The sequence below is a fragment of the Delphinapterus leucas genome, chromosome 19, assembly GCF_059928025.1.
Source record: "Delphinapterus leucas isolate spDelLeu-1000000601 "Yukka" chromosome 19, BTC_Dleu_Yukka2, whole genome shotgun sequence".
NCBI classification, from domain to species: Eukaryota; Metazoa; Chordata; class Mammalia; order Artiodactyla; family Monodontidae; genus Delphinapterus; species Delphinapterus leucas.
In genome coordinates, this window is record NC_143147.1 from 69104352 (window position 1) to 69116392 (window position 12041).

At 43.0% G+C, this 12041-nt stretch overlaps 1 protein-coding gene across 16 annotated transcripts in view; it reads right to left on the minus strand.

The window, feature by feature from the left end:
• Positions 1-2677: 2677 nt before the first annotated feature.
• CEP112 (centrosomal protein 112) overlaps positions 2678-12041 on the minus strand; it is a 413480-nt gene continuing 404116 nt past the window's right edge. For 14 of the 16 annotated variants that reach the window (XM_089901741.1, XM_022589836.3, XM_089901740.1 and 11 more), the window contains 2 exons: positions 7950-8051; positions 2678-4485 (listed from right to left, as the gene is read on the minus strand). In XM_089901741.1, the coding sequence (XP_089757867.1) occupies positions 4393-4485; positions 7950-8051 (195 nt within the window). In that variant the 3' untranslated portion in view covers positions 2678-4392. The remainder of the gene's footprint in view (positions 4486-7949; positions 8052-12041) is intronic. The other 2 variants (XM_089901739.1, XR_016389081.1) reach the window with 2 other exon arrangements.

A 12041-nucleotide genomic window follows, 5' to 3' on the forward strand; every position in this document is an offset into this window, starting at 1 on the left:
AATACTTGAAAAAAAGTTTTATCTAATTATCATCTTTTCCTACTTTGAATTGACCAACCATGTATCTTTTCCTGGTTTTATCAAAGGGGCTGCCAGGGCAAAAGCACATCCAATTCTAAGTAAGCTTTAGTTAGCAGACTTAAAATCGATCATGCATTTTAGTTTCAGTAACTTGCAATTTCTACACCCTTTGATAATCCACTTTAAAGAGCAAACCGTCTCTAATGACAAGGCTTAAAAGAGACGACCTTTCTGAACAAAATATGAAAGCTGAGGAGATAGTTTTTTTTAAAGGAAACTATGAATTCAAATGACCTCGTGTTCTGAAACTTTCCTCCCACCATTTTTGATGTTTTACCTTTTCCTTTCTACTCTTAGAAAGAAAGCGAAGACACCCCTGCCTTCTGCAGATGGGCAGGCACTTCAATAAGAAAGCTGTTAATTGTTCATTCAAACTCAGTTTCTTCTTTCTGCACTTTCTCTGCCGATGCCTTTAATGAGGTTGCTCGCCATAGAGCCACGTGCCTGTTTCCGAGGAAGTTGTTGCTCGTCTGTGACATTACAGGATAAGGCTCGAATCCGAGCTATTTCCCTCGAGTCTCAGTCAACCCTTTTGTACAAACTAGGAAGCAAGTCCGCCCCTTCTCCGTTCCCTCCCTCTCTGTCCTCTTTTTTCTCCCTTGTGCCCCTGGGCGGCTGCCCTCGGAGGACAGCTGATTGTTGAGCGGGGATGTGGCCAAACCAGAGGCCAGACCCCTGAAATGGCTCACTGTGGGGCGACGCAGAAACGGTGGATCAGACGAAACCCTGACGCGTGCCGACGACCGGTGCCAGCGTTCCTGTTACTGCTCTCCTGCTGCCCCCTCACCGGGCAGACGTGCACACCGAGGGCACCATGACCCCACACCTTTCCTCCTGCTCAGCTCTGCCAGCCACTACCTGTCGACCGTGGCATGTTGAGGTGGAAAAAGCACAGGTGCTTGACTCAGGGGTAGTGCCCACAACTGCTGGCAATGTGACTAAATTAGGTACTTGTGATGGGCAATCGATCTTCCACCAGATAAAAGAGAGGATGACATCTTAGATGATTTTATAATAAGGCACACTGTTTATAATTTATTCCGAAGCACTTGCTTTCTCTCCCGGTAGCCACTTTTAAACTGAGTACTCAACTCAGTAAGGAATTTTCAACATGCCAAGTGCAATCTTTCTTCCTCTTCCTTATCAGAGGACGTTTACAAAAACACTAGTGTCAGCCACCTAGCCCCTACCACACACGATCCAACTGACCTGTACGACACTCTTCAGAAGGGAAACCGGATCTGGGTGATGTGCAAGGTCCACCCATGTTTGTAATTTCATAACCCTTGAAATAAGGAAAAGAAAGAACAGCAGGCAACTTTCCCAAACACCTATTTACCCAATGGCAGCGCACGACGCAACTCACAAGGTATTTTCACTTCAAGCCGCTAAATAACCTTCCTAATGAAATCTGCTGACCGTCAACCCGTTTGCCACGGTCTGTACAGAAGGGCTTAAAATTAATCACGGTGTCGCAATCGTTCCCTACCGAGTGCTAAATCAGTCTGAGTACCAACTGTCTTTCCTTGTTAGCTAGTTTTAATAGCATCTGATACAGTTTTGCTTTTTCTCCGAACAGTCTTTAGGCCAGTGCTATCATTTATTTCACATGCAAGGAAAACCCGATCTTTCAGAGGACAGAGACCTACATTCCTGGAGGAGGTGTCGGGTGAACCTTAGCAGGCAGCGTGGTGACCAGGCCGAGACGATCCAGTGCAAGACTCTGAGGCCTCTCACTGATGACCAGGCGGTGTTCTTGCTGACCCTGGCCTGGCTGTGGAAGTGGCTGGGAAACCTGCTACTTCCTTATTATCCCAGGTCTCAGTTACAGTACAAAAAAGGCTAATTAATCCTGGGCAGCAAACAACGAAGATGGGCGTGGGAAAGGGAAACGAATTTGAAAAACGAAGTAAACGTTCTGCCCTGTCCTTTCACAGCCAACCGGGTGATGACAGCCCTGCGCACGCCCCAGATCTTCCGAGAGCCTCCGAGGGCCCGCGGCATACGCGCCACAGCACAGCCAAGAGAACATGACCATCCGCGGCGGTTCAAAGTTCCCTTGGCAAATCAGCGTTGACCAATCCGCACAGAACTGCTGACTGGCATTCGGGTGGGGACTTAAAACACCCAGCCTCGGGCGCCAACACCAAGTTCTCTCCGCAAGGAAAACAGGAGCGAGCGAAGCTCATTCTGTCATCACTTGCTGGTGTGCTGAGCGTCCTCCCAACACATCTTGACATTTTCAGGCTTCCTTAAGGAGCGTCTATTGATATTATAATTAACCACAACCATAAAATCAGAGATCAAGCAAGTAACAATAAAACCAGAGCTGCTACATAAAATTCGTACCCTATCCTGCCTCTGGTCCCAGATGAGACTGACAACCAACATGACAAATACTTGGACTGATGTCAGATGACTCAGTGACTTTTATTCTAAATAAATGCACTACTTATGGATTTGATTTCTGACATGACATAGGTATTTTTTCCCGTAGCACAATTTGAGATGCTCAGTATATTCTAGGGAAAAAACTGCCATGTCATATTTATTTTAGCAAACGAGGTGCAATTAAAAAGTAGAAATAAAACTGATAAACACAAAGTAATATTTTAATAATATATGAACATGAACACAAAAACAATGTAAACGTTAAATTTTTTGATATGATTCTACAAACGTGATCTTGGTCAGCTGCAACTGGTAAAATTCGGTGTAAAGGCATTAACAAGGCATCGCAAGAAATCATTTCTTTTCCCAATATAAGCAGTTCTCAGTACACACTCAAACGCACACAGATATGGAAATCAGAAATAAAGGAATGTTAAAAAAAATAATGTAGGCAGACACAAATAAAACCACCCCGTTAGTGTACGAGTGATGCATGTTTTTATGATCTCAATTACATTTAAGTATTAAAAAATGCCATTGATCTCACAATTTACAACATCCAAATCTTCAAACCTGTGGGAAGAAATCCAAAGCTCTGTCCAGACGGTTAGATCCATCCCACTCTCCTGGGTTACTCAGGTATGTCACCATGTGGTTACCTGAAGATCAAAAACCCCGAAGTTACAACTTTCTCTAGGTTTAACAGGCACGTCCATAACAAAATACGTTCTAACTCAGGAGGAGCTGGAGAGAGGCTAAAAAGTATATTTGATATCAAATTTTCATCATTTACACCCATAAGGGATCAAGTCCTATCTATACCAAGAATCTTTTGAAAAGTGAATGAGTCACAAAGTTTTTACTTTTTTAAAGCTGAAGTATAGTTGATTTACAATATTGTGTTAGTTTCAGGTGTACAGCAAAGTGATTCAAATGTATCTATGTACATATTTTTTCGATTCTTTTCCATTGTAGATTATTATAAGATATTGAATATAGTCCCCTGCGCTATAGTCCCCTGTGGTCCTCGTTGTTTATTTTATACATGGTACTGTGTATCCAAAGTTTTTACTTTTAATTCAGTGCCAACTGAATGGTTCAGCCTTTCACCGTACTAAGAGGAGGGCTGTCAGAGCAGGTAAATGTGATCTACGTCAGTGACGTCTCTGGGAACCTTTGACTGGAAGGGTCTCCTGCACCCCCGAGGTGTGCGCTCCTGGGGGCACAGTGTTGGACACCACGGAGCCGTGTTTCTGTTGATATTTGGGGTTGGCAAACATCTGCTACGGAGCCAAGCGTCCAGGGATGTGGGGCTCTGGAGATGCGGGTGGCCACACTGAGGGCCACGCCGTCTCACTCTCTTAAGAGGAAGACAGAGTCTCCTTAACCCTGCAACTGGGCTTCAAGACAACGTCCTGTCGTGACTCTGCAGGTGAGCCCGGCCTTGTCAGGCACTGGCGGACCCTCATCTCGTTTGGATGGTGCAAGGAGGGGGTCTTCTCCAAGACAGGCTTTTTACGAAAAATAAGTCTTTTTTTTCAAAACTGATATGTTTACGAATTTTTTAAATTAATTAATTAATTAATTTTTGGGTGTGTTGGGTCTTCGTTTCTGTGCGAGGGCTTTCTCTAGTTGAGGCAAGCGGGGGCCACTCTTCATCGCGGTGTGCGGGCCTCTCACTGTCGCGGCCTCTCTTGTTGCGGAGCACAGGATCCAGATGCGCAGGCTCAGTAGTTGTGGCTCACGGGCCCAGTCGCTCCGCAGCATGTGGGATCCTCCCAGACCAGGGCTCGAACCCGTGTCCCCTGCATTGGCAGGCAGATTCTCAACCACTGCGCCACCAGGGAAGCCCCAACGCATTTTTAATGAAGATTTTAACACCCAACCAGGAGACCCACAGGTGCAGACAGTACAAACTACTCAGGAGACATTCCGGCCACAACAGTACCTTCTGCACTGGTAGGTCATCAGCTCCTCTTGAAGGATGGATGCCCTCTTTTGCAGAAAGTTAACCTAGAACAGAGACCTCGTGTGAGAAGAGGTGAAGGTGGCTTACAGGGCGACACTGTGCAGATACAGTGTCTGGTCGGATTTTATTTAAATTCAGACAACTCTCTAGATAAAACGCAGAGGATCTGTTGAGTGCTAATGCTGTGGTTTTGTATTTGATCACATCCCATCCCCACTGGCACTCCATCAGAGGCTACAGAACCCAGTTCAAACCCCGCACTGCAGAGCTGTTTGGACCTGGTCCTGGCCCACCTGGGCGCTTCATCCCCTCTCTTCCACCATCACCACCTTCCACCTCGCATCCTTCCTACTCTGCGGCCCTTTGGCCCTTTGCGGCCATCTGCCATCGTCTGCTTGGGAATGCTTGGCCAACTACCTCCTATTCACTGTCCACTGTTGGGTTCAAGGTCACCTCTGCTCCTGAATTCTTCTGCCCCGCCCCCCTCCAGCCCTGCCCCTCATCACCTCCTGCCCCAGGCAGCCAGCGGCCCCTCCTCTGTGCTCTCCTGTTCTGTTCTTAGCACTTTTCCAACTGCCTTCTGGTGATCTGTCTTCACGTCTCTCCCTCATGCCCGAGAGCTCTCCTGGGGCAGGGGTAATGTTGGAGCATCTCTGTAACCCCAGTTTCTTTTTCAGGGCTGGACATGTAGCTGGCATTCCCTAGCTGTTTCAGGAATGAGTGAGTGAGTGGAAACAACATTACTGCCTGCTAGAAACCTTAATCTCTCCGGGGATTCCCTGAGGTTGCAGAGGTAGTGTTTTGTCGTGGAAAGAGCCTGCGCTTTGTCTGGAGTTAGGCCAACTGGCGTTCAGCTCCTGACTTGGCCTCCATAGCTCTAGGAAAGTTCCTTTTTCTCTTGATGCCTCATCTGTGAAATGGGGTGAACGACAGCCAGTTCCCAAGGTCATGAGGATGACAGGAAGTGACTAACAGGAACTGCCTAGTCCAGAGATCCTGGCAGGTACCACCCTGTGGCCCCTGCCCCTGAGGGGCTACGGATGGGGGAAACTGGGCTGTCAAGAATAGTCTCTTCAGTCAGACCTTCACAGCACGGTTGGATTATCCTGAAGCATAAATTTCTATACTATTAAAAATACTTGTTATCAGGCATAAATTCAAAAGCTGTGGTTTTGTATTTGATCACATCCCATCCCCACTGGCACTCCATCAGAGGCTACAGAACCCAGTTCAAACCCCGCACTGCAGAGCTGTTCGGACTTTACACAACCTACTAGCAGTGGTTTCCGGATAACTTACACTATGGCTTAACGTGATCAGGAGTTAGTGGCATCTGATCACTTTGGAGCTTTACTCTTGTCTCTTTGGTCTGAACTGAAACCATGGCAACGGTCGATTCTGAAACATGGTTATGCAAGACAGGACAGCTGGCAGAGTAGAAACTGTGCTTGGAGAGAGGGAGCACGGCTTTTCTTTTTTTTTTTAACATCTTTATTGGAGTCTAATTGCTTTACAATGGTGTGTTAGTTTCTGCTGTATAACGAAGTGAATCAGCTATACGTATACATACATCCCCATATCCCCTCCCTCTTGTGTCTCCCGCCCACCCTCCCTTATCCCACCCCTCTAGGTGGTCACAAAGCACCGAGCTGATCTCCCTGAGCACGGCTTTTCTAAATGGGTACATATCAAAGTGGTCCCGCTGCTTTTCTGACTCTTTACATCACCCTGGTCTGAATTTTATCCAATTAATCCAGTGACCCACAGGACCACCGATAACTTTGACAGATGCAAGGACTACACTGATCCCACTTCCCTGCCTCCACCGTGCTTTGCCACTGGAATTCCAACAATTTTCAAAAACACAGGCACCTGCGCTCTCAAACTAAATCTGCTCGCTCTGTGGTCTGCACCTCCTCACAGCTGCCGATTCTGAGGCCCTCACGCAGCTGGCAGCTCTCTTTCTGGGTCAACATCCAGTTTTAGGAGGCTGAGTGGCTTTTATTACAGTGAAATGATGTGAATGATAACAGAAGCCCTGCAGGTGGATATCAGATTTCTCTTTCTTTTCTTTCTTTTTTTTCTTAAAAATACCTCCTCTGAAGGTGCTGGGTCCTACACAGCTGACCCTAAGGAAGCCCTCCTACCAAGTGAATGGGTAAGCCACATCTTGAGGAGAGCCTTCCACGTAAATAAAGACGACCTAATCCTTTGTAAGTTAACACTCTCCTGTCATACTTATTTTTATAGGTAGGAGTGGGCACAGCCAAACTTCTTAGCCTACAGAAGCGATAGCTAACAGTAGCGTAAGGGTTGATGCAATGAACTTTTCATTTTCAGATAAGAGACTTTTGCTGAAGGGAACAGAAAAGGCACGGCTAACATCTGCTCCACGTATCTGTCCTATACATTATAAATAGCTAACGTGAATTTCATCAAACTACAGCATTTGTTTCATTCGCAAATAAATTTATTGAGGACCTACTCTGTGACAGGCATTGTTCTTGGCACAAAGAGAAAAGAAATCTTTCCCTTGCAGAGCTTTTCCAGGAAAAAGGTATGTTTTAAATTTCTAAGTGTATTAGAAATGGGAATATGTGAACTTCTTCTCATGTTGAGTTAAAACATTTTTTTAAAAAACCAGGAATCTATAAAACTAATGCTATATAAAATATTTACAGCAATATATAAAACTTGTTTTAGAGAAAACTTATGTAGGAAGTTTTTAATTAATATCTAAATTGAAGTCAATTTTATCTCTTATAAACTACTGTATCAGCAGAAATATCAATATTTAACCGAATTGTTTGAATACCATGTCGTTATCCTGCCTCGATCCTAAAATGCATCTTGTTATCTCTGACAATCATATAAAATACACCAGAATAAAAATGCTTCTAACTTAGCCATGTTTTTTATTTCTCTGCACTTTCACATGATAAGGAGTTAGCAATGTGCTAACTGATGGCATTTTGGGCCTGGAACCAAGAATAAAAGGGTGAGTCTGTGTTGGAATGCAGACTGTAAATAAAAGTAACCATAACTGAGATTTTCAATTTCAAGGATGCTTTTAAGAAAATCTTATCGAGACAAAGAGTTTTAAGCTGGTAAGAAAAAATTCTAAAAAACCCCACAAAACAAAAAACAATTCATCCTGGGCACTCGGTTATTCTGTGACATCACATGGATTTCTGGCATCAGTTCAGAAACAAACATTAATTAAGATATGCACATCATCTAAACCAGGGGTCCCCAGCCGCCCCGGGCCGTGGACCGGTACTGGTCCGCAGCCTTTTAGGAACTGGGCCGCATAGCAGGAGGTGAGCGGCGGGCAAGCTTCCCTGTCGCTCACATTATCACCCGAACCATCCCCCCGCCCCCCGCGCCCCCCCCCCCGCCCCCCGCCGGCCGTGGAAAAACTGTCTTCCATGAAACCGGTCCCTAGTGCCAAAAAGGTTGGGGACCGCTGATCTAAACCCTTGGAAAATTCCCTGATTCTAGAAATTACCTGTGACTTTAGGGAGGAGATAGTGTCTTCAAGTTCTTGTCTTAGAGATGCTGGCATCAATCCTTTAAATTTTGTTTCATATTCTTGTCGTATGTAAGTTATCTAAAATGAACAAAAAAAGCGTATCTTTTTAACCACAGAAATGATTGTTTTGAATTTAAGAAATCCCAGAATAATGTCCATTCATTACAAAGGTAAGTTTGTTACATGTGGTCAGAAACCAGACAACTGAGATGAAATAAGGGGAAACACAAACTGAACAAGGTGCTCTGTCCTTGTCAATCTGGGAGAGAGAGTCCCTGCACCAGCACTTTATTTCTTTAAAATCCTCACTGACACAATTTTTGGCATTGGATAAGGAAAATACCTGTCCTCTCTTCTCCACTCATTATGGACACATGATGCTAATCCTACATCCTCTTCTTGATCAGGGTGTGGGTTGGGATCATACTAAGCTGTGTGTGAGGACAATTCATGGTATGTCATCTGTTTGGCTAAGACACTCCCCGCTAACCATCTAGGTACCTGGGTGCTTGATATCATCACGTGATTATGAAGATGCGAGTGAAGGAAAATCTGCACAGCTGTGTCTCCAAGCCTCCCCATACAGGTAACCAGAGGGCCCTTGTCATCATGAGCATCTCTGATTCATGAGTTTCCCTCTGCCTCTGGAATACAGCCAGGTCTTGCTCAACTAACTGATGGTCACTGGGCTGGTCAAGGAAAAGCTGGCAGCTCATCAAACTACAAACAGGTAAGGAAGGTGGAAGAAAAGTCTTTGGAAGAATATGCTTCAGCAGGATGAAGAGGTGTGTTTGAGGGTGAGCACGAATGTGAGTGTGTCCGTCTTGGTGCCTTCCTCCAGCTCTGTTTCTTTATTTCTCCTTCTCCTAATCTGAGATGCTATGGAATTCAAAACTGTGTTGCATGTGCTGTGTGGGACTTAACTAAATATTAAAGCTGAATTGCAGTGTATCCCACAAATGAGTCACACCTGGAAATAAGGTAATAGACTATGAAAATATGTACAACTGAGTTCAGTTAGACAAGTCTATGGATTTACTGAGGATAATTTAAAATTACTAGCCTTTAATTCCCAAATTTTCTTATACTAAACTAAATTAAGGGAGAAATGTGCTCTAATAGTTTATTTTATTACCTACTAAAATCCCATGGCAAATGTTCTAGAACACAATTTTTAAATTTTTAGCAAAGTATTTTTTTTAGGTATGTTACAATCTTGTGATTTATACCTAAAGGGTAAACAAAAATGATGAAAAATGATCTCTCCCACTGAAGAAATATTTGATTTTTCCCATTTTATCTTCTTGGACGTAAGTCCAATAGTAACATCTGTCAGTTGACTCAAATGAAAGGCAAACACAAAGTAAAACACATGGTTTATAAATCAGACTTTAGGGGCAACCTTTATCAAGGGCTCACAGGCTACTATATATTGAGTATTTTTTTTCTATTGCTCATCACTGGCTCTGAAATTTTGAGCTACTACTCTTAAAAAGGACTCATGTTTGCTCTATTTTTTGTATCCCTATTTGTTTAGAATGTCTGCCCTCTGCCTGTCCATTTGAAATATAACTTGTCTGGGTATAAAAATGCTTCTGTCCCACGTTCTTTCTCTCACAACTTTGGAGGTGTTTCCTCAATGTCTTCTGGCATTGCTATGGTGAAGTCTGAAGTTAGGCTAATTTTTTTTCCATGTTGAATGTGACTTTCTTTCTCTGCTTGGATGTCCATATGATTTTATTTTTCCCTGGATTAGGTAACTTCACTGGGATATGTTTTGGTATTAATGATTCTATATCAATTTTCCTGAGACAATGTGCGTGCTCCTTCTATCTTTTTTAAAAAATATTTATTTATTTATTTATTTGGTTGCACTGGGTCTTAGTTGTGGCAAGGAGGGCTCCTTAGTTGCGGCAGGTGGGCTCCTTAGTTGTGGCATGCATGTGGGATCTAGTTCCCTGACCAGGGATCGAACCCAGGCCCCCTGCATTGGGAGCATGGAGTCTTAACCACTGTGCCACCAGGGAAGTCCCTCTTTCTATCTTTATATTCAATTCTTTGAAGAAAAGCTTCTTCTGTTAGAATTGTTTTCTATTATACCAATAGTTACATATATTCATGTTATATATGATTTTTTTTCGATTTGTTCTCTTCTTCAGGAACAGAGATTTTGCATGTGTTGGCTCTTCTTTGACAATCTTCCATATTTACAATTTTCTCTATTATTTTACTTTCTTATCAATTTATATATGTTTTCTATTTTCATTTTATTTTGTGTGATCACCATATTTCCTTAGATGTTTTCAGTTATGATTTTCCCATTTTTGTTTCTTCTAATATGGTTTCAATCTCTGTAATCTCTTGATTTTGACTACCTTTTTTCCTAAACTCTGGGAAATCACTTCTCATCTTTGTTGAATTATATCATCTTTAAACACATCTCTTTTCTTCTTCTTCTCTCTCTCCCCACCTTTTTCCTTGACAGAGAGATATGTCAATGTGTTTTGTAAATGCTTTGACATTATGAAGAACTGTTTTGGTTTCAAAGAACTGTAATTTGTCTGAACCTTCTCTCCTTACTTCTTGGGTAATTTCCCATTAGATCTATGTTCTAATTTGCTTTTTGCGTCCACTCCTTCTTTCTCTCTCTCTTAATCTAGCAAGGCTCTTAACCTAGTTCCTTTTTCTTAAAAAAAATTAAAATTTCATTTTTGAATGGAACCAGCAATTTTCTGAATGCTGAGGTAGGGAGTAAGCTGCGGCAGGCCACAGCTATGGTTCAGTTTTGTTGTCATCAACACCCTTTGATCAAACCTATTATTTCGTTTGTTCTTGGGGCCCACCTGCTCTTAGTTTTCAGCTACTTTGGAGGTCAGGGCCAAGTACTGAAGCCCTTTAGTTAACGTTCATAGCTTCTCTGGACTCTCTTTTTTTCCCACTTCACTTTTCACACCTGATGGTCTCCCTCTACTGGAGGCGAGTCGTAGCCAGCAGAAAATTGTGCGTGAGCAAGGTCACTCATTGATCACCACTATCCCTTCCACCACTTTTAAAATTCAGTACGCTATATTCCCCAACTTTTATTGAGGATCTTGCCATTTCTACTTTCTGTCTATCCCTTTCTTCTTTGTTTTTATGATTTTGGTGAATCTGAGTGAACTTAAAATGGGCCCTTGGAAAATTCGACATTACCTCTCCTGTGGGTGAGACTATCACTCAGGAAAATATTACTACCCTGAATCCTTAAACCCAAATCCTGAATTTCATCATCATTATGCCCAGCAGACGCCTGTGACTTTAATAAAGTCATGGGAAACTCTAACCCATCTGTTAATAAAGTCATGGGAAACTTTAACCCATCTGTTAATAAAGTCATGGGAAACTCTAACCCGTCCGTTTTACTCTACTTATGAGGTTAATGACGTTACTACCAGCAAACGTTTATTGAGTACTTTCTATGTGCCGGTTACAATGCTGAGTATTTTAAGAAGTGTTTAATCCCTCTGACAACCCAACGAGGCAAGCACAAATTTGACCTCAAGCAGTCTGACCCTCCAGCACATATTCTTAGCCACTGTGCCCTGCAGTCTCTCACAGAATCTTCCCACATGCTGACGGGTCTCCTTCACAGACACCACCAGCTACAGCAGCTTCATCCACTGCACAGTTGTGCTCTCCCTATAGCGCAACAGGGGCCAGGGGACATCCTTCCAGACATCCAGCTGGTCTTTGCTCTATTTATTTAATTTTTTTAATGACAACAATAACAACAGTGCCAACAACAATTGGTTCCAATATGGTATGTTTTCCCTACACTTTCCCATTGGTTTAAAATTTTAAGTTACCAAGCATTTATGATAAGACTAATTTTTAAACATCTGTACAAATGCAGTACACATACTGACCTAAAACAAAAGTTCCGCAAATCCCCCACATAAGCACACATTTTAAAGCCCGACCAGTGAAGGATATATCTAAGTTTGTTCCACAGCAAAAGGAGAAGGAGGAAGGAAAGAATTAGCGTATAGTCCTGTATATCACTTTTTTTTTTTTCTGTTTATCACTTTT